This window comes from Labrus bergylta, chromosome 2, assembly GCF_963930695.1.
Source record: "Labrus bergylta chromosome 2, fLabBer1.1, whole genome shotgun sequence".
Classification (NCBI taxonomy): Eukaryota; Metazoa; Chordata; class Actinopteri; order Labriformes; family Labridae; genus Labrus; species Labrus bergylta.
This window is the reverse complement of record NC_089196.1, coordinates 29,733,480-29,761,274: the sequence shown is the minus strand read 5'-3', so window position 1 is coordinate 29,761,274 and position 27,795 is coordinate 29,733,480. Positions and strand designations below refer to the sequence as shown.

Below are 27,795 nucleotides of genomic sequence, written 5' to 3'. Positions count from 1 at the left end.
TGTGTGTGTGTGTGTGTGTACTGTGTGTGTGTGTGTGTGTGTGTGTGTGTGTGTGTACTGTGTGTGTGTGTGTGTGTGTGTGTGTGTGTGTACTGTGTGTGTGTGTGTGCACTGTGTGTGTGTGTGTGTGTGTGGACTGTGTGTGTGCACTGTGGTTGGATATTAATATGTATCACCCCATAAATGTGTGGATAATGTGTTGAATGTGGAACTAAGTGTGTATTTGTGTAACAGCCATGACAAGAACACATCTCTGCAACAATCAAGTGTGTGTGTGTGTGTTCATGTGTCCCTGCTTTATATTTGTACGTGTGTGTGTGCATATTTGTACAAGTATGCATGTTTACAGTTGTATGCGTCCTACTGTCTCCTCCGTGTGATTAGCTTCCCATTAACTTAGTCACATATCACCCATCGGTGGCTCCAGGCCTCCTCTGTATTATCTCCCAGGACAAACATGCTGTCAGCGAGGCAGCTCCACACACACACACACACACACACACACACACACAGTATACACATATTCTGCTTCCACTCCCATCAGGACGGCCATCAGATACATTTGGTTGGGTATCAAAGTTGTTTAGATTGCTAATCAGTCGGGTACATTTTTCTAAAAACTCCTTTGAAGTTTCATTTTAACTTACTAATACATCAGATTCTTAATGGTGACTTTTTATTGTTTAAGATTTATTGTTTATGTGCCTTTAATGAAGAGAAAGGACAGTGGATAGAGTTTTAAATCAGGGAGAGAGAGAGAGTAGGAAATGACATGCGGGAAAGGAGCCACAAGTGGGATTCGAGCCTGGGCCGCCCGCTTGGAGGACCGAAGCCTCCGCACATGGGGTGCGCACACACACTAACCACTGAGCCACCAGCGCCCCAAATTGTTAATGATGACTGAAACTATTGAATTATCTTCTTGGTTTTGTATTTTGCATTTTTCATGTTGTTGTTGTCCTTATTATTATTTAGATTGTTATAATGTCATTCTTGTTGATATCGCCGTCACGTCTGCATGTGTGGACCCTCAGGAAGAGTAGGTGCTACCTTCAGAGGGATCAAAATAAATAAGTTATTTAAATTGAATCGTGGTTACACATTAAATTAAGGTCACAATATTCACCATTTACTAGTTGATTATTAGCATGCTAATTAGCAGCATACTGGCTGATTATTAGGGCGCACTCACAGGACGTAATCTGAAGCACGCTTCACACCTAAAGTCCAGTTCTTTTGATAGTGTGAGTGCTCAGATCTTACACTTCCTCGGCCCTGGCACGTTTGAAAGACGTGTGCTTCAGCACGGTACAGTTAATGCACGACTCTGCTCCTCAAACACCGACCGTCCCTCCCCCCCCCCAATCTGTCTTAACTCATAACACAAAGTCACATGACGCAAACAATGTGCCGCTACTCTCTGCCCATCACCATCCACAAAAAAACAAAAAAACACAGGGAGCGGGTGGTGTGTGTGTGTGTGACAGCCAGCTTTGCTCCGCTTCACCTGCTATCTGTCCATCACTCTATTGTGTTGGACTGTTCTGTGCAGAGAGCCCAGATCATGGCAGCACTTCACAGCAACAACCAGCACCACCTAACCATGACAGAAAGTTTACATTAAAGTACCACCATGCTCTTAACACGGCTACATGCCCAAATCTATGCCGATAAAACTCAAACAAACTCGAACAAAATCTTATATTTTTTGAGGGGGGCGCGCCCGCAGCTCAGTCTGTAGGGATTTGGGTTGGGAACCGCACGGTCGCCGGTTCAAGTCCAAGGTGCGGACAGTATCCAGTATTCAGAGATTTTGGAAACTAGAGAGAGCCAGTATGAACTAAGGGGAATAGGTGTGTATAAAAAACCAAAGGTAAGGACAAACATAAAGAACAGGTGTATTTCGGTAATAGGGGTTAACTTGTGGAATACTTATGCCACAGAATTAAGAATGTGTCGTTCACTTTCCAGATTCAAATTTTTATAAAAAAAAAAAAAAAAAAAAGGTGTTTAACAAATATAAAAGGTCGGTTTGATTATTTTTTGTGAGTGTGATTTCTGTTTTGTTTTTTGTTTGTTTCATTTGTTTTGTTTTGAAATAAATTCTTGGAACAAATTTTTGTTCTGATATGTTTCGTTTTTTGTAACCAAACTAGTCTTAAATAATAAGATTTGTAACGAGGGGAGGTGTAATAAGCTAAAGCTTCAGCCTACACCTTTTCAATCAAAATGTTTTTGCTTTTTCTTGTGACTGAAAAAAAATGATTACTACCAAGTCTGGGAATTGGTCTGGTAGCTGGAGAGGTGCCAGTTCACCTTCTGAGAACTGCTGATGTGTCCTTGAGCGAGGCACCAAACCCACACACACACCACCAGCTCAGGAGTGCTCGCTGTGGCCAGGTTCAAAAGACTGTTTTATATTCACATCTAGGCACAAAGGAAAGAGAGAAATCACATTTTTCTTCTAAGTAATATGACACAGAAGCATCTTTGTTGCTTACGTGTGTTTAGTTACAAAACTTAATCCATTTGTCATGCTCTTAAAAAGATCCAAACAAGCACAATCACAACTTCAGACTCTTCAAAACAAGGCTTTTTCTTTGACGTACCAAACTCTCTCTACCTCTCTCTCTCTCTCTCTCAAACACAAACACACTCATGTATTACTTCCCCCTGCTCCAGCTGTGTCTTAAGAAGTCACGGCCTGACCGGTAATCTGACGGGGACACAAGTTACTGGATCTGTATCCATTACAGGATGTAATACCCCTCAGTCCCAAACTCTCCTCGTTCTGCCCTACACCTTCCACCTTTTCAGAGGTCATTTCAAGATCATGTTTTTCTCTCTCAAACACACACAACACAGGACCTGTACCCAGGTACGAATCAGGCAACATGTCGTTTCAGGTCACTCCCTCTGTCCTCGACTCGTGCTACACCCTCACCTGTAAGGAGGACTCCAGCTGTGCTGAAGATCAGACTTCAGACTCCTCGCAGAGGAAAAAAAACCAAGGTGAAGCCTCGATCTAAAAGGTGTGAGTTTACCTCATGACACCGACAATTTGTTCTTAACACCTCCCCTCTGTGTTTTACTTTAACAGCCAGCGGATCAGTGGTTCTAATGAGGGATCGGCTTGCAGTGGGGGTGGTGGTGGTGGGGGGGGCTGAACATATCCTGTCAGGAAGCTTTGAGGAGCAGAAAGCGCTAGCAGCAGTTTGGTACAGTGAGTCAGCCGCTCGCAGCCTTCTGCTCCTCTTTTTTTTCTCCAAAAGTGCCGCCTTTTGAGATACGCCTCAGTCGGCTTTTACACGAGGACACGAGTTTTGTCAATGACTCCCGAACCCGAGTGCATCTATGAATCTCTAAGAGTCTCCTCAAAGAGAATCATTTAAGGTGATAAGATTGCGATGATTCATGCGGGTAAAAATATATTGCATCCTGTCTTTTTTTTGTACCTGCACAGCTCATTTTTCTGTAAAGTTAAGAGTCTGAGTAACACCAGAAGGACTCAGTTTAATGGTGAGGTAAAAATCTGTGAGGTAAAAATCTCACTGGGAAAGCTGAAATCAGGGAGCAGGTGCTCAGTGACTCACACACACAGACAAACGGAGAAAGCACCAGATTTTGGCAAGGACTTCATGCGCCTAAAAACAGATCGCAGAATTGCAAGATTTGAATTGCAAGCTGCAGAATTGCAAGTTAAAAGTGTTGAAAACTTCTTGGAGAATAACAACAGCACGAGTGAAGAGGTGAATGAATTGGGTGCTTAAAACTCTGTTAAAACAAAAAAAGAGAAGAATTCTTCCACAGAGCGCGACAGAGTCTCATTAGCGGGGCAGTGACAAAAGCAAAGCAACTGGCAAGAGCTTTGACTGTGAAAACCGATACAGCGGTGCTTATTTCCACCAAGGACAATGAAATGTAAGCTATCACGCTCACTCCTCACTTCCCAGAACTCTCGGTGAAGACTGCAGCAACGGCGTAGGTGGAAGGTCACAGAAGATCTGTGCATGCGTGTGTGTGTGTGTGTGTGAGTGTGAGATTCACAAAAGGTTTGCATGAGCGGAGTGCATTCCCCCTGTGTTCTCTCACTTCTCCTTGAAGAATAATGAACACACTGTCCTGTCGATGTTTCTCTGCAGAGACAAAGGGTTTAGACGCAGAGCAGAGCAAACTGTGACCTTCATGCAGACACAACATCGCAGACGTCTCACACCTGTCTTAAAAGATCTGGGATCACTCAATCCACTGTGGCTACTGAGGCTGTACAAATATTAAATACTTTGATACCATGTGTTTTAAAACAATACAATCTGTCATTTTAGTGACTGATAGTATCTGATAGGACCAAAGTGAAAAAAACAAAAACACATTTTCAACACAAAGCTGCCATGAGAGAGAGAGAGAGAGAGAGAGAGAGAGAGAGAGAGAGAGAGAGAGAGAGAGAGAGAGATTTTTCTAAATTGCATAAATACATTGACAAAGTTGCATTGCCAATGTATTTGTGCAATTTAGACAGTGTGCAGGAATTTAGCTCGCAATTTTTGTTTATTCAAAACCAAAAATATCCAAAATTTGGTGACTAGGACTTCTATTTCTGTTACTTAACCATCAACACAGGTTTTACTTGTTTGGTATCCAAGTTTAAAATGCTGATATTGTGACAACAGGAGACACTTCAGCTGCTTTCACACTTGCAAAATCTGTCTGAGCTGCATGTGTGAACACAAACAGCCACATTTCCACTTGGACTTTATCTGGAGTTTCTCTTGCTAACCCTCTAGTAGAATTTCCACGTGAAGTCCGAGAGAGCTGATGTGAGAACGCAGCAGGATATAATCCGGAGAATTCAGTACGAGCGAGGAGAAGGGGGGGTGGTGACGTTTATTCCCTGCCCTCCGTGCACGATCATAGACTTTTGCGCTCTCTGTGAACATAATTGAACGTTTTCTGTCCTCCAGTCTGTTCTTCTCTGCTCTCTTGTTGATATTCAAGTTCTGCTGAACTACACAGAGCATTATTATTAGGCTAAATATTTTCATTATTGCGTCATTTAGCGACTCTGTTGCTTCGTCTGCAACTTCCATGTCTTTCTCTTTACGTCATGTGGATGAAGTGGAACTGAGATGTGCCTCAGGAGACCCCCCGCCTTGCCCCCATTTATCAGGGAGAGTCTCCTGCTGTGAGCGACATGTGTGAACAACCAGATCAGGAGGATTTCATTAGCAGTCTTTAAGAGAGAACATGAAACAACAGCCAGCAGTGGGAAGAGATGGAGGAAATAAAGTGAGGGGCAAAGTCAGAACACAAGAACGAGCCACTGATAGCTCTATAACTAACTCTCTCTCTCTCTCTCTACCCGCTCCATGTTTCTTCTTTTCATCCACTTTTCAGAAAACAAATATTTACCTGTTGAGTCACATCTGAAGCTATAGCCGGGGCCGATCAATCATCTGTATGACAACCGATGAATGAGTCTGCAACTGGTTCAATCAATCTTCTGCGTGTCAACAAATGAATGAGGGGATTGCCTGCAGGCCTCGGGGCAGAACGCTGTTTGTTTGAATACAGTTTGAACACTTTGGAACTGCGGGGACACACCTGACCTGACCCCGGCTTCATAACAACCAACAAAAAGTATTAACCTTAAGTAATATGAGGACATTTGTTTCTCAGTGTCAAGATTGGTCAGTAAACATGGAAACATGAAGCGTGGTGGAAAGAATAAAACGATGCATTTCTGATGTGAACGTTTGGAGGACGCTCTTGGAATCTACAACTTGTAATTATTAACTTACAGCGTACAGGACAGTGTGTTCATTATTCTTCATTACTTACTTTCAGATTTGATCTACGCTCCATTAGCAAACATCGCAGCAATAAAACGGTTCAGATGAAAGGATTCAGATAAGGAGAAGGAGGAGAAAAGTACTTTTTAATGTTTTTTAATGTGTATTTTTGGGCCTTTATTTATAGATAGGACAGGGAATAGAGTAAAGAATTTGAACCCAGGACCATATCCTCTGTACATGGGGTGCACACACTATCCACTAGGCCACCAGCGCCCCTACAAGTACTTACTAATGCAATATTTACTTGATACTGAACAACATGCATGGCGTGACTGATTCTCCGGAGCGTAATGCAAACAAGAAGAAAAAAAAAAAACATTTGGTCGGGGTCCAACTTCATGTCAGATTTCACATATGTCTTCTTCTTTGGCAGCTGTTCTGCAGCTTCCCCGACAGACCAGTCACTGTTGCTTGTGAGTCTTTAAACACAGTGTGAATTCTTCTTTCATTTACAGAGTTCGTGATTCTCTCCGCGAGAAAAAAGAGAGTGGCTCTAAAGGAGCCGCCTTAACGCACAGCTTGGGCTCCAGAGGAAAGCCGACTCGGCCCTGTTGACAATGACAGGAAAGATGGACGAGAAAAGAGGGGGATGACATGCAGCCAGAGGTCACCAGGACGACCTCGGCACATAGCACTCTGTGACGATGAGGTATGAGCCTCGGCTGGCTTAACGTCAGGGCTCTCCAGCTGAAACAATCTCCAATAAACTTTAAATAGACCGACAAGAACGAGAGAGGAGAAGAATAGACGCGCACAAGAAAACACTGTGCGAGCAACAACACTCAACATCTCATAAGAATCACTTTTTATATCGTTTAAGGAAAGCTCCGATAATCTACAGAAGCGCTGAGCGAGGGTTCAGAGAAAACAACAGAGTGTCAAAACCACAATGACACAAATCACAGCGCCCAACATAACAGACTATTAAATGCAACACCTCGCCAATCACACTTCAGATACCAAACATGGTCACAGACAAAGCTTTGGCTGATGCGGCAAACGGTGACCATGTCGATGCATGACAATATATCTGCCAGCAAAAACACACAGTCTGACTGAGTGTCAGGGCAAATATCAAACTCCAAGAAACTCCAAGAAACTAGAATGTTATAAGATAATCAATAAGTTGAAGTGTGTAGATTCTGTTGTAAATCTAACACGGTTATTCCAACGGATTGTTGTCGACAGAACCGATTGATATGACATTAAATCAAAATACAAAACTTTGAGAATTAAATCTGAAGATGGAAAGTGAGTGACAAAGATTGTAAAAACATCTCATCCTGGGTTTCTTTAAGCCGCTGGCCTTGATAAAACAAAAACCTTTACATAATGCAGTCATTAACATTAATCAGTAAATGTTACATAAAAGAAAAACCATGAAGGATTCCCGTGATGTGAAACAAGCGCATGCATATCATATGTTGTGAGGATAATGTGTGCATCAGCTGGAGCAGATTATTATTAAAAACTCTGCAGACTGTCATCATGATTTGTTCACAGACTTCAACAAACAGCAGCAGCTTTTTTAAAAAGTAACTCACATGTAACCAGAAAATGTGGAGAGTGGAAAAGATCAGAAGGAGAAGTGAACAACAAGAGTTTTTTCAAAAGTTTGGAGTCAGAGTTACATTTAAGTGCAACGCAGATTGAAAACAAGCCACACTTTTCCGGGGGAAAAAAGTTTGCAATCACTCACCGTGTGCTTGAGCGTGAAGAGAAAAGAGTCCGAGCAGCAGCAGAGGACTCGGGCTCCAGAGACAGAGAGACACACAGCGCTGCAGCCTTCCTCCCTGCACGGGCATGGTAGAGAGACTGCCGCTCCACTCCTCTTCCACTCCTCTCTTCAGTAAGCTCCACACACCACACGATCCTCACACACACACACACACACACACACACACACACATACACTGCCTCTCCCTCCGAGTGTGTGTTTGTGTGTGAGAGAGAGAGAGAGAGAGGTGGAGGAAGGGAGGAGAGGGAGTACAGGGCATGCAAGCTCCTGTATGTGTGTGTGTGTCTGCAGCAACGTGAGAAAGTCCACACCATACAGAACACGACCGGCAGCGGCAGCAGCAGTTGATTGTCCTCCAACCCGGTCTGACAGGAGCAGCCCAGCTGAGAGAGAGAGAGAGAGAGAGAGAGAGAGAGAGAAGGGGGAAAAGGGGGAGTTTACTTCTCTTGCCTAGTAGAGAGGGTTGACCTGCTCACACACACACACACACACACACACACACACACACACACACACACACAGAGGGAGGACATGGGTTGGGTGGTTGGGTGGAAAGAAAACGGGGGCAGGGAGCAGACAGGAGCAAGATGGGGTTTAGTAAAAAAAGTAGGAGGAGGGTGAGGAGGATATTGAAAACAAGCAGCAGGAGGATCTGTGGGATTCAGAGCCTGAAACAGTTTACAGATAAATGTTTACACTTTTTCTCTTGCTGCAGGAACTCTCTAGAGGAGGTGAAAGAGGAATGAATGGACGACAAAAGCAATTCATGAGCCAATATATATGTTCTTATTTAAGCTGTGGTACAATTGCCAACGACTACATTTGTTTTCATTCAGTGGCACTTAAAGAAACGGAGAAGAAAATTCAAAAAGTCTGAAAAGAAAAAACATTATTCAAACATTGAAGAAACATCTCTCAACAGTCTGATTGTAACTCTGTGCTCAAAATATCGATATGGCCATATATCGCCATGTGCCCCTTGAAAATAAATGTATCGATGCAGATGTTACAGAAACAGCAAAGATATGAAGACAGTTTTGAAAGACGGTTGACCCCCGTAGTCATAGCTCTGGGGTTAAAATATCTGAACGTTTTTTTCTAGGATCTCAGAGGACATGAAGTGAAGTGTTTTAAGTTCCTTATGCCTCTGTTTGTTATGTTCTGTTACCAGATACCAAAAAATGTCAACACAACTGACTGTATCGTATCATAAATTATCAGAGAATAGAGAATCTTTCAAATATTCAACCAAAAGCTCAACAGTGGGATCATTGTAAAAAAAATAACCTTGTGCATGCTCCTACCAACAACAGAAATAACAAAGTAGCCACGAGCAAGAATCTTCTCCAAGGGTGCTTAAAGTGATACTTCAGAGCTCTAAATGTGTGGTGTACATAAAACTTCTACATGTCTTTGCAAAAGCAGATATTTGAGTTGCATGCTCTTCTGCAAAGACACAGTTAATATTCTTTATGTGCTTTTGAATAGTCCATGTCTGACAGTTTCTGTTAATGTACAGTATATAAGCCTCGTTTTAAATTCAGTTTGTCAGCTGTAGCTTTAAAACGCCACAGAAACCTGAGCACCAACCTGTCAATCGACTCCATCAAGCATTTCTGTTCTCCTTTAAAGAAAGTAGACATGGAGACCAAAGCCATTGTACCCCCATAGAGGACAAAAAAGAATAAATCTCACTTTGAAATCACACAATTTGTTTACATGCTGTTTACGTCTACTCATCAGTTAGTCAGACTAAAAGTGGACTTTGAAAATGTTAGTGTGGCTGAAATGGTGCTAAATGGAATTTCTCGATGTCGGACTTAAGCACAGGAAGATAAGTTTGATTAGTCTTGAAAAGGGTGACCATAATAGGGACCCAAGCTGGACCAGGCGTTCTGCACATGCTCCACAATCTTTGACCCAGAAGTCAAAACTGCACGAGTATGTAGCATAGCAGAAGTCGGGTCGTCGTCTGCCAGAGCAGACTAGAGCTAGCTAGCTGCAAGAGGGAAAACATGCATCACATCTGAACCAAGTAAATCATTACAAAGTGCACAGAGCTAACATACAACCACCTCTTTGATCTTTTGCTAATTTGTTAGAACAAGTTCAACTGGAAAAAAGTCCAATAATAACTAGCTCAAAGAGGGGAAATCGCCATCTAGTGAAGCAGAGTCGGACATTTTTTCTGTCAAATAATCGATTGTCCCTCGGTGCATGTAAACCGGGAAAAGGATAGCAGTCGAGTTAAACGGCCTGATCCCGCTGTTAGCGTAGCTCGACTTGTCTGGGCACGTAAACGTACAGACAGTAGGCCAAACGTTGTCTTTCCTCTTACTTTAAAGCAGCCAAACATGCTTTAATAGACTGTCTGCTATTTCTATAGAAAATAAGATAGTTAAGAGATTGAAGACGAAGAAATCTTGAAAACCTGAGACAGAACAGTAGTGTGCTGTTAACCATGCAGGTAGCTGTCTGAGACACTTTAAAGGAGCTGTTAGAGATGACATCACCCTGGCCTGGAGCTTTCATACTAATAAATAAATGGGTTGAGACACTCTAATTGACCATTTCCTTTTCAGAGCTATCCCGTTGCCTGTAAGGCATTTACTGTAGACAAACCCCTGTGTGTGTGTGTGTGTGTGTGTGTGTGTGTGTGTGTGTGTGTGTGTGTGTGTGTGTGTGTGTGTGTGTGTGTGTGTGTCTGTGTGCTGACAACGCTTTGCTTTTAGCAGAATGCATTAAGACCCTGAATCAGCGTTACATGAGTGTTTATTTCGTCCCCACCAGGACAAAAATGCTGATTTCTCAGATTTGGGGGTTAAATAGACGGGGCAAACACTTTTTTTGTTTTCATGTTAATCTGCGCCGTTTGTTTGCCGCCGCCGTTCTTCTCACTTCTTTTCTTTCTCACACTCGTTCATGTTGTTCATTAGCGACAAACAATAGGGCGGCCTGGCTCCGTCGCTCCTCGATGAGAGGAAAAATCACTTCATAGATAAACAGTCCATGCCCCTATTCTTCTTCTGTCTCCCCACATGCCCTCCTCTCTGAAGCCCCCGTTCCCACACCAAGCGCAACACACTGTCACTGACCCTCCTGTCACGGGGGCGTCATGTGGAAACAACGACCATTGTTTGATTTTAAAGGAGTTTTATATAATAATAATAATAACAATAGCTTAATGTTATATATAGCACCTTTTGAGGGACTCCAGGATATGGGGTGCCAGTGGCAAAGTGGCTAGTTTGGGCATCCCATGTACAGAGGCTGTGGTCCTAGAAGCGGACGGCATGGGTTCAAATCCGACCTGTGGCTCCTTTCCTGCATGCCATTCCCTGCTCGCTCTCTCTCTACCAGATTTCCGACTCTATCCACTGTCCTGTTACTCCGAGCAAAAGGAGGCACATAAAAAAGCCACACCAAAAAAAACAAAAGCTCACAACTGACCGAGGTCTTCAAGAGTTTTTTGAACATGTCCTATGCCAGAAGAGAGTTCTCGTGGATGTGGGCTGCCACACCGAAGGCTCTGCCCCTGAAAGTCTGCAGGTGGAATGGAGAGCAGACCAGTGTCATGGAGGTTCCGGGATGTTATGGCGTGGTGGAGGAGGTCAGATTTGGGGGGAAAGGCCTTGCAGAGACTTGTAGGTGAGGAAGAGGATTTTGTATGTGAGATAAGGAGCCATTTTATTTCAAATAACCTTTTCTAATCTACCAATTTCTCTCGCTGCGTTGCCACGACGGGAATGAACACATCACAGACGTCTGAAGGAATTCCCAAGGAAAACATTTTCTATGTAAACAATGCTTTCCATCTCAGCATGTGTATATTTCACCTGCTGGATGGAGGCCTGAGTTTTAATGTTTGCCTTATTCTGAAGCAGTCAGATGAAGCTCAAGCGAGCTATCAGCTACCTTCAGATTGGCCGGTTCCAGTTTAATGAGAAAAACATATTTTTGGGATTGTTTTGAATTCAGTCGGGACATGTGACAAACACTGGTGTTTTCTAAAACATTAAGAGCAGCAGAAAAACAAAAATAATCTAAAGTTACAGCTAAAGGCCCTGACACACCGAGCAGACGGTAAAGAACTAGTGGAGTCGCCTCACATTGCCACACGACGCCTTTTGTCTTGAACACACCGCAAAGACTACAGCCGACAGCCAACCACCACGTACGTTCTGCACATGAGAGGAAATAACTCTCCGTGCCAGCAGGCGGCGGTCGTCTGTAATCGTCATTCCAAAATGGGGAAACAGGAAGAGGACGAGGAAGGAGAAGAATGCGGAAAAGTAAATGAAAGACCTTTTTCCACATCGATGTCGCTCACCACTCGTAATGTAGGTAAGTTGAAGTCGTTTACTTGCTTTTTTCAATTCCATTTTTCTTCTCGTGCACTGATCCGCTAAAGCTGAACAGAGGTTCCTACGGGGGCCAACAGGTAGCAACAGAGCTGGACACACCGCAGGGCCTTGATATGCACTCTTTAGTTTTTGTTGTAAGTGTGCTGTATATCGCACCTCATGTCGTCATGAGAAAACTAATCACAGTTAAAATGCTGCATGACAATTCTGTTTCGAGAACGATTTGAACAATGACAAAGTTAAATTACATTAAAATGTATTTTCTACATGTGTATATCTTTTTTTTCCCCTTAGAGTTTATTTAGTTGTAATTGTGTGACTTGGAAAAATGTTTAAAACTCAATAAACATTTTTTTAAAGTATTTTCTAAAGTTGGACCTTTCTGTTTCTTTATGTCATGTATTGTTTGTCCGTCCCCGGTCCTCTCCTTTATAATTCATGCATCTGTTAACAGTTTTTTTTGTGACTCTCAAACTCAGCTGCCCCCCTCCTTCCCCTCACCCCCCTTCCCCTCCTCTTCCTGCTCCCCTCCTCCAGTGAACCAGAATGCCATTTCAAGCATGTCTAACCACGGGAAGCCTTTTAAAAACTGTGACAGCATTTGCCCCCGGTCCCCCTACCAGTGCTGTGCATGTTGGTGTGTCTATGTGTGTGTGTGTGTGTGTGTGTGTGTGTGTGTGTGTGTGTGTGTGTGTGTGTGTGTGTGTGTGTGTGTGTGTGTGTGTCTGTGTGTGAGTGTATGTGAAAAATGACCGTCCATAACGACGTGGTTGACGACTGGATATCACATGCAGATTTGAAAAGTTACTTTACGGTATCGTACTCCTTTGCTTCTCCCACAAACACAAACACACTTGGACACAGATGCACACACACACACACACACACACACACACACACACACACACTCGCTGCTATTCTCCTGCAGCGACACCCTCATGCTGGGCCGATGATGAACGGCCCGGGCTGTCAGAAGCGAGGGATGAGCAGTTTAAAGAGAGAGAGAAAGAGGAGTAAAGAAAAAGCTGCTGACAGCAAAAACAAAAGGAAAGGATCAGAGAAGAATGATGGTCGTCTCATGAGGATTTGAGGGGAAGATTCCTAGAGGATTGAGATAATAAATGACGGATGGTGACCTTTGGAGAGGAATAGAATGAGCCCGAGAGGAGGGAAAAGGTGTTCGGGAAGAACAACAACATAATGGGCAGTGGGGATCTGAGAGCGTAAGAGAACTATTTAAAGTGACAGTACAAAGTAGTGGCCCTGTTTTTTCAGACTCCTTCTGTTTTCATTTGCTAATGTTTTCTCAGCTTTCTTTACACATTCAGATGATGTGTCTCAGCCAGTGCTCGGGGTCAAAATGCTCACGACTCAGCATTCGCTCTCTCATCACTTTTGACAGGCTGTCATAAACCAACAGCTTCACGTGTCAGCAGCTACACGGTAAAGAAAGTGCAGTTTGCTTTTAGTTTGCTGAACGTGAAAAGGGAGCAAAAGTAAAAAAACTAAGGGATGCTTTTCGATCGAAACAATTAGGATATAACAATTGAGCAGCTTTTTCACATGCACCAAGATCATATAAGTCGCGGGATATAAAAGTCCTTCACACTCACTGATAGTGGATTTTCCTCAGTTTTACCTGCTGCTGTAACACATCGAGTCAACCCGACTTCTTGTAGAAATTGACAAGGGGGGGTGGCTATAAAACATCCTGATGAAGTTTTGTGCATGTGTGAAAAGACTCACAGATTCAGGTATGACTCGGTAATAAAACAAAGCTACAATCATAAACAGCACCCAGAGGTTCTATCTGACAGGCCTCTGACTTCTAAAGGACTCAAACCTAATTGGGTGAAATTGTCTCGTCAGAAAACATATTTGAAGGAACAATTTGTAACTCTGACAGGAAGCATTAAAATGGGTACTGCAGTCCAAATTCAAAACCCTCTTCTCTAGAGTCGATGCTCACGCAGGTTGCCATGTGGTGGACACTGAAGCTTCAGTGTTTATCCAGCTCTGCATCGGTCTGTAAACCTTTCTGTGTTCTAAAACTCTCCACATGTTTTCATCAGCATTCCAATATTGATCCTAGTTTGAGCACGTTTCAGAGGCTTTTTAGGTCGGGTACAATCACTTCTATCTGAACCAGTAGGTTTGCCCGCTTCTGTCGCTGCAACACCTGTTGGTTTACCGTTTGCCTGGCAAACCGAGGGGTGTCCAAAACGGCTGTGTGAAGGTGCCTCAGAACATCCTACTTCTTTGGTCAAGACAAAAACGGACTATTCAGGAGCAGAATCTAAAGTTAGAAGGAGGACATACTGGCTGCTGCATTGTTGTCAAAGAAGCCAGCACTTCAACATAACATGTTTCCTTAATGTCTGATCAGATAGTGAGGACATTTTATCATTTCACTCATTAGATGTCTTACATGTTGGACCTTTAAGATTTTCAAGAAACAGACATTCTTAATTATATTTAGCGACACTAAGAACTTTTTCTGCTTCTCAAAGGTCAAGTAATCAAGACTGAACAACAACCAAACCACAGAGTGTATCTTTGTGGTCCCATGAACATTTCCATAAACATGTAAATGAGCGGAAGCATCATGTGGCTTCATATAAAGACATATTTGTTATTCAAACGCAGTATCTCCGCTTAGGGTTTTTCCATCAGTTCCGCAGGATTTAAAGAGCACCTTACCTTTTCCCTGGTTCACTTTTCGGATAGCGTTGATCCCTTTACTTGGTGCGTGAACTGACTAACATTAAGTACGTTTGAGAGAAACACCTCTGTGGCACAGCACCACATCTGCTAATCCCTACCCATTCACTTCAGCGTGTCTTTAAACTAACAAGCAGTTTAACATAATCTGCTTTAAACCCGTCCATTCACTCCTATTCACCGGTGCATTTACATAGCAATCCCTTTTTGCCTGAATGATCTGCGGAGAGAGAGACACACAAAGAGGGAGGAGGGGGAGAACATATGCATGGTTGTAGATGGGAGAGTTGTGTGCTCCTCTTCCTGTTACAGGGCATTTTATCTCCTACCTTATCTCTCAAACAAGATCAATATTTAGGTTGGTTTGGTGCAAAAGTTAGCCACAGATGGGCTAAAAAAACAAAACAGGAATACTTCATCAAATAGTAAACTGGAGAAACAAAACAGAAACAGTGCAAAGCGGTCTGAGAGGAGCTCGGAGAGGTTTGTGTAAAAGATTGATAATGGAGGCGAGTAGGGAGTGAATGTAAAAACGGTGGAATGTTAAAAGGAGGAGAGTGGAGACGTATTAGTGTAAAGGATGAAATGAAAGAGATGCATACGATCACTGTTACATCTTTTCATCCTGAGGTGCAACACAAAATCTTTATGTGCTCCTCACAGCTGGAGACTATTCGGCGTTCTCACATCAGCTCACTCGGACTTGCAGCGGAAAAGATACCAGGGGTCTGGGAGGAGAAACTCCGGGTGAAGTCTGAGCGAAAAAGTCTGGCTGTTTGCGTTCACACATGCAACTCATCCATTTGTTGAGTTTTTCAGGAGTTTTCCGCATGTGTGAATGCCCCTATACGTTTCTTAAGAAATGAGGAAAAGGAGGGATGACACAGAGAGGGGGGGGGGGGCAGATGATGAAGCAGTGAAAGAGAAGAAGTCAGTCAGGTCCACCTTTGACCCCGACTCTGATTTGTTCTTCATTGACCTTTCACCTTTGGAGAAAATCCCTCCTCACTACCGCTAGAGGATCCTTTCTCCGAGTCACTAGATGGAAAATGAAACACGAGTCCAACAATTAAAAACAACTAATTTTTTTTAAGTTGCTTAGTTCGGACACGGCTGGTTTGTAAAAAAAATCAAACAAGTGAAATGTAATTTTCCAAGCGATGTTCTCACATGCTTCTGAAGTACTCCCAAAACGTTCCTGCCAGCCTCCAAAGTAAAGTTTCCGTGTGAAGTCGGGGAGAGCCGATGTGTGAACGCAGCAGATAAAATTCAGGAAAATTCAGCACAAGCCAGAGGACAGGAATGCTGTTATTGCTAAGAAACCTTCAGAGTCCCATACAAGGACACAGCACCACCCCCCCCCCCCCCCCCCCCCTGAAGGAGGCTCAAAAAGACGATCTCCACGGTGTGTGTTACAGAGGAAACTTTGTTCACCAATGAAACAGGAGATTTCATTTGAAGTTACACACAACAAACACACACACTGAAGTAGGTGTGAAGCCATTTAAACTTAATGAAGGCCTAATGATAGACTGCGACCGGCTTTTTACAGCTTGTTATTGTCATTGTGAAACCGCTCACTGTATCACTTTACAGCCGCTATAAAATCATAGGTAGGTGCGGTTTGGGGCGAGGTACAACAAGTATCAGGGAGCCCCCTCTGTAATCATGATATCATAAATATGCCAATTACTCTTAATTGCTTTACTGTATATTTGAAATGGATGAGTGCAGTTTCTCCTTCAAGCCATCTGGCAAATACGGGGGGTTTCTATAGGATTTCAATGGGACGGGTATCCTGTTTCTTTGCTCTGAGGCGCGCAGATGTAAAGGCAAAGCAAACATTAAGGGCTCAGATTGACGTTGAGACTCGGTATAGAGTCATAAATAAATCATGAGTAGGTTTCTTTAAAATCAAACGGCAGTCAGTTCAAGAGATTGACGGCTGATTGATGGGTAATGATGAGAAGGACTTGCGGTCTTTGGAAGCTTCACTAATTCAGCCCCTCGTGCAGAACAGAGGTCAAAATGTGTGTGCTTCTCCAAAAGAGTGGGATGCTAAAATTGTCCTGCAGAAAAACAGAAGAAGTCGTGTGGCAGCTCCTTCTCGAGTGGGAGCCGAGACATCCCACCTGCACCTGCGGGGATCTCTCTGCCCGCTCACTTTTTCTGATTCATGAATCCTGAAACAGCTCACAAAAAAAAGAACTGAGGATCACGATCTGAATCCACGCAGTAAGCATTTTTTTTTTTTTCTAAACGCCCACGATGATGGGGGCCCCCCTCCTGTGCCTCCATCTGTCACACCGAGTATTTGGAGACATCTCTGACCAAAGTTTTATCTCTACATGTCGGGTGCCGATTCTCTCTAACACCAATCAAAGACGGTGAATCTCAGCCTTTTTTTTCATTGAGAAGCTCTCGATGAAATGTTAGATATTTGCATTCTAGAGTCTTGATTCCTTATTTTTAAGGTTTTTATAATTTTATTCTACCAATGTTTGAGCTATATATTGCTCACCCGGACTCCACACAGAAATTTGACAAAGGGGCTTGAAGGAAAACAGGTTGAGGTGCCGTTGAGCAAGGCACTGAACCACCAACAGCTCTGGCACACTCCCTGTGTAGCAGCCCCGCTCTGACATATCTCCACTAATGCATGTCCACAGCTCCTGTTTGAGTGTGTCCATGTGTGTGTGAGAAGCATGCGTCTAAAATAACAAACGCATTTTGGACTGACCCTAAACATTTTACGAGTTTTACGTGTGTTTGTGTGAAAACACCAAAACTAAATTCTAAACTACTTATAATAATTCCCCGTTAAGACAAAGTGTTATTGAATGTCTCAATGCTACATTATGGGTAGCACAAGCATGTTGAACTTTTGCTGATACAAAGAGAACAACAAAGCATAAACATCTCTCCAATTGGGCAGCTCATAATCACACTTTCTCTTTGTCTCTCTCTTTCACTCACTATTTTAGGACTTACAGTTATTCAGTGAGTCATATCGTCAGGTGAAAAATCCAGATTAATTCAAATAACTCATCCCTGTATATGGGAAATTCATTGTTTGAGATGTAGTCATACAAACAATGGGAGGCAGAAAAATGAGAGGGCTTCAGATTTCTGATGTGAATAAATTCTAAAGTTCAACAGCAGTTCAGATCAGAGGCAGAGGAGGAACATGCCTGTGGCGAGGCTAAGGTCCAGTAATGTTGACAAGCGGCCGCTGTGACACTATTTGGAAACTTGCTTTTGAGAATTTATCAGAGACGGCTTCACAATAAATGGAGAAATATCTGTTTGTAAATCCCTTAAGTTGACACTTTTACTTCTCTTGTGTTCATTTCTTTCCCACCTCTGACTCCTGAAGCCACAGGACACTGATTTGTAATCATGAGGTTCTTGTAATGATCCATTACCACTAACTTAGTTTTGTCCTGAGTGGGTGAAGAGGACCACCTAAAGTGGGGGCTTACGCTAATAAAAGAGCTACACATGTTCCCATGGCCGAAGACAACTGGTCCTCAGGACAGGAATAGCAGAGCCCAATAAAAACCTTTCTGTCTCTATTCACTGCTGCTTTCTCCTTCACACACACTCACACACACACACACACACACCCACACACACACAAAGCCTTTCAGTCCATGTATATAATTCATTTGTAATTCCTAAACACACACACACACGCTGAGTGTTGTGTAGTTGGACAATTAGAAATATCATCAAGGGGACATTTGAAAAGTTTCAAATTAAAAGGAAGAGTCAAACTGAATGTGCAAAGTAAGACAGGTCTGAAGGTTCAGTGAATTACCTGAAAACATATGTAGGCAGAGTGATTATCAGACAAATAATAACATATTAGATAGACATGCTAAGCGATTAGGATTGGTAAAAAAAAGGACTCAAATCAAAGATTCAGAATCAATACAAAAGTGAGATACTGAGCAGAGAAGACAAGAAGAAGAAAAACCAAGAGGAGGAAGCAGAAACATCAAGAAGAGAAGAAAAGAGGTAAGAATATGAAAAGCAGAAAGAAAAGTTTATAGTGGAAAGAAGAGAAGAGATTGAAAAAAAAAGATGAGAAAAAAAGAAAAGGAGGGGAGGAGAGGAGGGAAAAGAAGTGACAATTGTGAAAAAAAAACACGAGAAACAAGAGAAAAGGAGGACAGAAGAGGAGAGGAGAGACAATTGTGAAAGAGGAGAGGAGAGGAGAGGAGAGGAGAGGAGGGGAGGAGAGGAGAGGAGAGGAGAGGAGAGGAGAGACAATTGTGAAAGAGGAGAGGAGAGGAGAGGAGAGGAGAGGAGAGAGGCCCTGTTATGGTGGCTGTTTAGGGCCAAACAGAGCAAGATGACACTCGGGGCAGGGGGGCTGACCTACAAACTGCCGGTAACCTACGCACCTGCAAGAACACACCAGAATCCATGTTCATCGAGCCATACACACACACACACACACACACACACACACACACACACACACACACACCAACTTATTCACACATCATCACCCACGACACCAGCTCCTCTAAACCTGCCAAAGGCCAGCGTTTGACCGCCGGATAATAATACCATCTGTTAGGGAAAAACACTGCTGCTTTGTAATTGTTCTCTTCATAGACTTTACCAAACAACCAGACACATACTGCCAGGCGTCAAAACTGTGTTTGACTGAAGAACTTCAAAGCAGAGCTATGTGAGAGAGGTTAGAGGAGTGGGCCAGTATGGAGGGAGGGAAGATGGATGTGATTTGATTAAAACTGGCACTCAGGAGCAAAGAACGGGAAACAGAAAAGAGACAGTGAGGGCAACGCAAATCTAATTATTTATGGACTGAAGTAAAATAGAATCAGATCAAGACAACATAAAAACTACTTCAGAAACATAATAAGTTATGAAATTTAAATTTTAGGGTCATCGTTCTGTTGATGTTATTCTTTGATTACATTTGATTCACTTAACAGATTCTCAAGAGTCTGACAAATTCAAATTCATCGAGTTTTAGTAGTTTTAGCCGGGGCTGTAGCCATACACTGGCTGTAGCCATAGACTGGCTGTGGGTGCGGTTAATGGTCCTGCTCTCACCGCTCTACAACCAGGATGTAAACAAGCACAGTGAACAGACTGTTTGGCAGTATTTTGACTTAGACAATGGAGATGAAGTTGAATGTAGGCTGTGTCAGAGTAAAGTGACACATAAGACGTTTTCACATATGCACTCTGGATAATATCTAGATATTTACAGGAGGACTTCTCCGGAGATTCTCCCGAACTAGCCGTTCACATATGCTCCTCACAGCGGGGGACTTTCCCTGTCAGAGGGGTGGGGGGTGGGGGGGGGATTTCCCGAGGTAAGACGTGACGTAAATAAACAACGTGGAAGTAGAGGCCGAAGCAACAGAGTCCGCTACACGCCGTTATAATGAGAATATTTGCCTTTATATTAATGCTATGTGTAATCCAATGGAATGACAACATCCACAAAAGAGAGGAGAACAACATACTGACCAACAGAAAACAGAATGCAGACGTTTAATTAGAGCACGGAGATCGTAGTGGTTGCATGCAGACACACTGTATATAAACGTCATTCTCTTTCTATTGGCTCCAATTGAACTCTCCAGAGTACATGCTGCCGCGTTCAGACATCAGCTCACTCGGATTTTCTGCGGATAAAATACTAGAGGTCTGGCCGGATAAACTCCGGGTAAAGTCTGCGCGAAAAATGCGGCTGTTTGCGTTCACACATAGCCTAAAGTCCCTCCGGGTAGCCAAATCTCCAGAGTTTTTCAGGAGATTTCCGTATGTGTGAAAAGGGTTAAAGACTGGAGCATCACATTTAGCTGACCAAAAGGCAGGCAGTGCTAACGCTGTTTACGTTAGCCTCACTTGGCAAACCATGCTATGTTGTTTACATGCTGAAAATTTTGAATACATTTAGTTCACTTTTGATTGTTTTCTGAGTGTTTTCTTAGCTTAAAACTAGTCAGTTAATAATCATTTAACAATTTGTCGGCTGGAGACATCCCTAATGCTAACCTACGTTTTCAATGGAGCTGAGCTGAGTTGCAACGGCAGATTTTCTTTCACACGTCCTGCCCTGTAGGTAGCACAGAAACATGGCGTCCATCGGGATAGTTTGCTGCATCTCTGCTGACCTCTCGCAGAATGTGCAGCCTAAGTGTTCTGATGTTAAGAGAGCAGGACAGGAAGGAGGGACGACGGGACACAGGGTAGGAGGACGGAGTGGGAGGGGGGGGGGGGGGAGGTGATGAGAGCAAAGCGGGGTGTTGGAAAGGGTGGCGGGGGGCATGAGGGTCTGCTAGGGGTGAGTGGCGCAGTGGGATAAGAGCGTGGGGAGTTCATGCCCCCGCCAGGCCCTTTTCGCACTGCATACACAAAGAGATTACAGTGAGAAGGGGCTCCGCCGCTAACAAGCAGGGGCATCACACACACGGACACCAACACACACACACACACACACACACACACACACACACACATTCATATAGGAATCATACACACACAGCAAGCATAGAAATACATAAATGCACACACACACACATTAGAAAGAAGCATGCACATCCAAACACAACATGAACACAATAAACCGACACACACAGCGAACAAGAAGCATCACAACATAGTGGCGCCACCTGTCTCCTCTTCAGCAATTAATGAGCTCCCCGGCTCCCGGGATGCTACAACGAGGTGGCAATTAGCAGGGAAAAAGAAAAGGGGGAGTCGTGAAATGAGGGAGAAAAACAGACGACAGGAGGGGGTGGGGGTGAAGGGGTTAGGAGAAGAGAGAGATGAATACAAGGGGGGGAGGAGGGAAAATAAAAGGTTAGAAAAATAAAGAGGAAATAAAGACCAATCAATTAAAATCTAGAAAGTGAGGCAGGATGCAGCAGAGGGACGTTCCCACAGAGCCTGACGGATCCTGAGCCACACAAAAGACGTTTGTACCAGTGAGTTGACGTTTCTGTACAGTTTTAGTTTTAGTCTGCTAGCTTGTGAAGTTTGCAGCCGATGCTTCCTTTGGAATATATGTTTGGGAACCGGCAAATGCATTTTTTTTCTTTGTAAAAGTCTAAAACACGAGTTAAAGTCTCACAGCAGCAGGAGAGGGATTTGAGTTTGGACAATTACACACAAAAAAAAAAAGCTGAAAAGTTAGAAGTAGTTCTGGGTTACATGAAGGTTCAGGAAAGCTGCACATCTGGTTAAGGTCGCTAAAAAAGTGATGCTATAGCACATGCATCTACTGTCTAATACAAAGTAGGGTTATTGAAATAGTTTCCAGTAAAAGGTTGGATTAACTTGAACCCTTGTGACACTTTTCTTGTTTAAATTTAAAAGTATTTTATGTTCTCGTAACTTTGTTGAATTATGGATTTACTGATGGGACTCTATGGATTCTATCTTTTGTGAATTTTATTGTCTAATTTCCAATCCTGCCTGCCTCAACTTCATTTTTCTTTCTAACGTAGGGTTGTCACTTTACCAGAATTTAAACTTTAATGCGATACTATTTAAAATCAAATTAGATGAATGCCTGTTTCCATACCACAGAAACACAAATACAAGATTTAGGCACCTAATATTAAATAATTTAGATTTATTTTGAATAACAAAAATGGCAAACTCCTGCAACTCAATTGCCTTTGCCTTGCTATTGATTTTCCTGCATAACAGTGGAGGACACTTGACTTCTTTTGCATGTTTGAAGGTCTATATGAGTGTGTTTAAGGACACTGATGACCGTCCAGTCTCCTCTGTTCAACCCATCAACGTGAGGATGTTGAAAAGTGTGGAAGAAACATGAAACATGGCCGGGGTTATAAGGATCATGGTAGAAAAATGCATTGAAAAAAAAACGAACTTTGAATAACTGAAATCTGCTGAGGTTTTTTTAATCTGATAAAAATGAATAAAGAAGTTCATTTGGATGTAAGTTCAACATTTGATGTAATTAAAGCGTTAAGCGTTTAGCCTGTATGATTCTGTCTCCATCATGATCTCTGACATGCTCTCTTACCTTCTGTCATCCAGCCAATCTTTGCTTCCTGTTTCTCTCCATTATATACATCCTCACACACACACACATTCTTTTGTTTGCCACCTGATAACAGGCAGTCATTCATGCCGCCTCTCGACCCCTGTGCCCCCTGAACCCTGAGACCTAAATACAGAACAAGAACTGAGAGACTGGTCACGCATTTGCCGACAGTGATCGCTCGTGCAGACGCATGAACATCCAAAAGCCACAAAGAAGGAAAACATACAACGCTCCCGTTAAGGAACCAGAGGGGGGAAAAGAAACTTCAGAAAGAGAAGCGATATGTTTCTAAGAAAAACAAGAGAATATAAAATGAACTCTGAGACATCTGTAAATAAAAACATCCCAAACATGAGACAAGAAGGAAAGGTAAAATCTGAACCCCATGAACAAGATCCACACCCTCACACACACACTCTAGTTTGTCCCTACTTTATCCAACATTATCATGTCCACACACACACACACACACACACACACACACACACACACACACACACACACACACGCACACACACACACACACATGTGGGGCAGGTGTGGGGTCACTGTAAGGGTCAGTGGCCTCGGTCCAGCTCCCAAATATAGAGCATCTACTATTCAGGGATCCTTAAGTTCACTGCAGGTTCTCGTATGACCACCAAGAACCCTTTATGTTTGGAGAGAAACACACATACCACACACACACACACACACACACACACACAACATGCATTCATTCATTCACTAACATGGACACCACACACTCATACAGACCGACATGCAAGACAAGAGTGCAGCTATTTATTTACACGTATGTGCTCTGTACTTACATGTATGTCAAAGAATGTGTGTGTCCACAGACTGTCACACACAAACACAACGTCACACACTGTGGTACCCGAGCACGTCATTAAGATCTCTATCAGCATGCTGTCTGAAAACACACATGCTCATTTCCTCTCTGACCCGCCCCCCCCCCCCAAACCCGTTACCCACACCAACTTTTTTTATGTTTCTCTTCTTCTGTTTCTCTTCTTCCCTGACTCCCAACATCTCTCTCGCTCTCTCTCTCTCTCTCTCTCTCGCTCTCTCTCTCTCTCTGTGACCGCACCATTCACAGTGTCTATTCAGTGTGTAACAGAGGACCTCTTCTACAGCTGAAACTTAACTCTGACACTCTGACCCTCCAGGATGACCTCTGCACTTCAAGCTAACGGCTCTGACACGTACAAACATGCCGATACAAGTGTGTGTGTGTGTGTGTGTGTGTGTGTGTGTGTGTGTGTGTGTGTGTGTGTGTGTGTGTGTGTAAGCTGCAAACTTGGATCTTTACCTCTTTAATGGATATTTTGGTGCTAACTACCGATGATGTTTTCACACATACACAAAACTCAAGAAAAAAAGAGCGCAAACGGGCACACTTTCACCCAGCCCCAAAGTCAAGAATTCAGCTTGCAGCAGTTAGTATTCAGGGAAATCTGCTGTGAGCGAGCAGAAGAGGTTGATGACGTCACCTGTGTGCAGACTTTGTGCAGACTTTGTGCAGGTAATGAGGCTGCTTCACACTCTTTTCTGGTCCCCAGTTTGTTCTTTGACCAGAGACGTGAGCAGACGATGACACCAATCTAAATGCATCTCAAAATGTGTGTGACTTTCTCTCATTTCTATACCGTATATATGTGCGTAATGATTAATGTGCACAAATGTGAAATGTGCAAAGACGTATTAGAATGTAAATAAAGGACCAACAGTGAAAGAACATCAAAAAAAGAGACTGATTATCCAAAAATGTCTCCGTCAAAAAGTCTTTCCATGTCTTCACATTCTAGCACATTGTGGTAAATTGATATTTACCAATAGCCACAGTTGCTTGCGAGTTAAAATGTTCATGTCAAGCCCTGCTACATATATAGTGACGGACTCTGCGGCTTCATGCGCCATCTTGGATTTTTGCACCTTTACATTCTGGAGAGAGACAAAATCGTGCACGCTGCAGCGTCCTCGTTTATTAGAAATAACACAATGTTTCTGTTCCTCTGAAGCCCTTTGGCTGTGTGACAGAAGTGTGAGGGATGTTTTTTTCTTCTTCTCAAGGCTACAGTTATACCGCCTACGCACCTGCGTCATGAGATAGTTGGATGTGCGAACCAACCTCCTTAAAAAAAACTTTGACCTGCTCAAAATCTTGCGATAACAAGCTGCTTTTCATTCATAATAATCCAACTCAAAGACATGAATGGCTTTTGGCTGCAGGTATATCTTCACCACAGCCTGTCGAGGCAAACTGTGGAGGGTTAAAACAAGACAGAGTTTACATCACATGCTTATGAATACATATGTCTGAGCTTTGCAGCACTTAATTAGCACAGCACGCTTTAAAGAGGCCGTTATTAAACTGGAAATGAGAAAGTTACAGCCTAACTTCCTTTTCATTTAAAACTGCAAAGAAAAACAGTTAAAGTCTTTATATGTGATTTTTCACACTTAAATGTAGAAATCAAGTATATCCTCTGAAAATAACTCTGTGAGTCATGACTGTCTACAATGAGTGTAACACCCGAGTCCCACTGTCTGTGATGTTTTCAGAGTTTTCAGAGTCCTATCTTCACTTTGTTTACATCGCCAGGACGGCCGGCTGACTCCTCCCCTCGTGTATAAAAGTTGTTTAATTGAGGGACTAGAGAAAAGAAGAATAACATACTGTACTCACTGCTTAACTGTGTTTCTAGATCACGCTCATTTCAGGTAAATTTACATGCAGTGTGAAGATACCAGCATAATAAAGATCGCTAGCATTAGCATGCTAACACAACAATGCAGCGTGAGTTGTTTTGGTTTCATGCTGGTGCTCAAGGGCTGCTGGATGAAAAAAATTGCATATAAAGCCTTTAACAAGCATTTTGAACATACACACACACACACACACACACACACACACACACACACACACACACACACACACAGCCAATGTTAGCAAGAAAAAATAAATAATGCAACGAGGTAATTATGCAACAATAAAACATATTGGTCCATGATTCAGACCAGAGCAAACAAGCTATCGTTTAATCTGTCCTTAAAGGTCATAGTAAGCACATCATATAAAAGCATCATATATGTATAAGCTCAAACTCCTCTGTTCTCCATTAAGTCTCTGGAAAAAGTAACGGGAGGTATTCAAGGTCAAGGACAGGCGAAAGGGAACATGCAGTTAAATTTGTTAAGAGTATCAACAACAGCTCAAGTCTTTTCAATGTAACTCAATCTGGTGATTACTCCCTGAAGAGCACAAGAAGACCACTCACATGAGGGTGTGTGTTCAGAGCATGTGTGTGGACTGCGGGATCAAATGAAGCATCTGTACTGGTGGAGTCTTTCAGGCCGAGCTGCAGGAATGTTTGTACTGCAACATAAATTTATTTACAGGGTGATTTAAAGGGGGGACTACAGTCGTTTCTCAAACCTGAATCCTCCCATCAGATATTTAGGTCGGGACAGGTTCATGAAAGTTAAATCAGCTAAGCCCGGTTCACTCATTTCTGTCCTATTCTTTTACAGTTTAACAACTTTAGATACTTAAAAATAAGCTTGTGATAGGTGGCAGGAAGCGTGCATATTTAAATGTGTTTCTTCTTCTTTCCCACTTTGGTTAACTTCATCTTCTGTCTTTGGTGAGAGCTCTTTAATAGGGCGTTCACACTTGCAGAAAACTCCTGATATTTTCAGGAGGAGCAGAATGTGTGAATGCAAACAGCCACATTTTTCACTCGTACTTCACCCGGAGTTTCTCCTTGTCAGACCTCTAGTATCTTTTCCGCAGCAAGTCCGAGTGAGCTGATGGGAGAACGCCGCAGGATATTCTCCGGAGAATTCACCTCGAGCCAATTTGGAGGTGAGAGTGATGTTTATATCCTGTGACTGCTGCATAGAGAGTCAACTTGGAAGGTTTTAAAACCGGAATAAAAGGATTATTTGTCCAACTGTATGCACACGGTTACGTTTAAAGCTTCTGATTGGTTGATTGATGTGATATCTCTTCATTGTCTGTCCATAACGTTTACACTGCTGTCTTTCTTGGCCAGGACTCTCTCTCCAAAAAGAGATCTTGTATCTCAACGAGAATATTTTCCTGGTCAAATAAAGGTCAAAATAAACAAATAAAAAATGACTTCTTGCAGCTTGACTGTGTCTTATTATGTGAAGAAAGAACAGAATGTGCGTGGATAGATTTTGTGTAAAGTTTCCTGAATTTTGATGCAAAAGTGATGGCTTATTATAAAACTGTTGCATTTAAGAAGTGGTCATTCTTACTCATTCTCTTATTTGTCATGCATGGACCAGTAGCTTTAGTGTGTGTGTGTGTGTGTGTGTGTGTGTGTGTGTGTGTGTGGATGTTTGTGTGTGTACACAGGCCGAGGTATCTTGGGAACATTATTGGTTATTCTAGAAGATCGGCCCGTGACATTTAATAACAAGCTCCTGTCCTCTAATCTAAAATGCCTGCGGCTCTCCAGGTATACGCAGGTCCGGCTCAGTATCAGGTGCAGAGAACAGATGAGCCTCTGAACTCACACACACACACACACACACACACACACACAGACAGACACACACACACACACACACACACGCATGCATGCAATCACTCATTCGGCTCGACCTCAGTTTTCAACAATGCCACATTTGTCTAACAGCTGATCTCCATATGATAAGAGATAAAAGTATATTAGGCAGGACACACACACACACACACACACACACACACACACACACACAATCATGTCTTCAGATGGTTATCGTATTTACATAATCATTAGTTGAGGCTGAGACTCTGTCACGATCTAGTGTGCTGTTAGCGCTGGTATTAGCAGCAATTAGCACCGGAGAGATAAGCCCTGCACGCGCACACAAACGTACAGAGTGTGTGTTTGCAGGGACGTGTGCAAAAAATACAGCAACACGTCAATGAGACAAAACTTAAAAAAATAAATTAAAAAAAAGACAGATTCACACACTCAGAGCCCACAAACACACACTCACACAGACACAATCCGACCCCCTCTGCCCCCCCCC

At 42.9% G+C, this 27,795-nt stretch overlaps 1 protein-coding gene across 2 annotated transcripts in view; it reads right to left on the bottom strand.

Annotated features, from left to right (window-relative positions):
- bmpr1ba (bone morphogenetic protein receptor, type IBa) overlaps positions 1-27,795 on the bottom strand; it is an 83,537-nt gene that overhangs the window by 22,171 nt on the left and 33,571 nt on the right. The window contains exon 3 of one of the 2 annotated variants that reach the window (XM_065951364.1): positions 7,552-7,973. In XM_065951364.1, the coding sequence (XP_065807436.1) occupies positions 7,552-7,657 (106 nt within the window). In that variant the 5' untranslated portion in view covers positions 7,658-7,973. Of the gene's footprint in view, positions 1-7,551; positions 7,982-27,795 lie in introns of those variants that run through there. The other variant, XM_020640799.3, reaches the window with a different exon arrangement.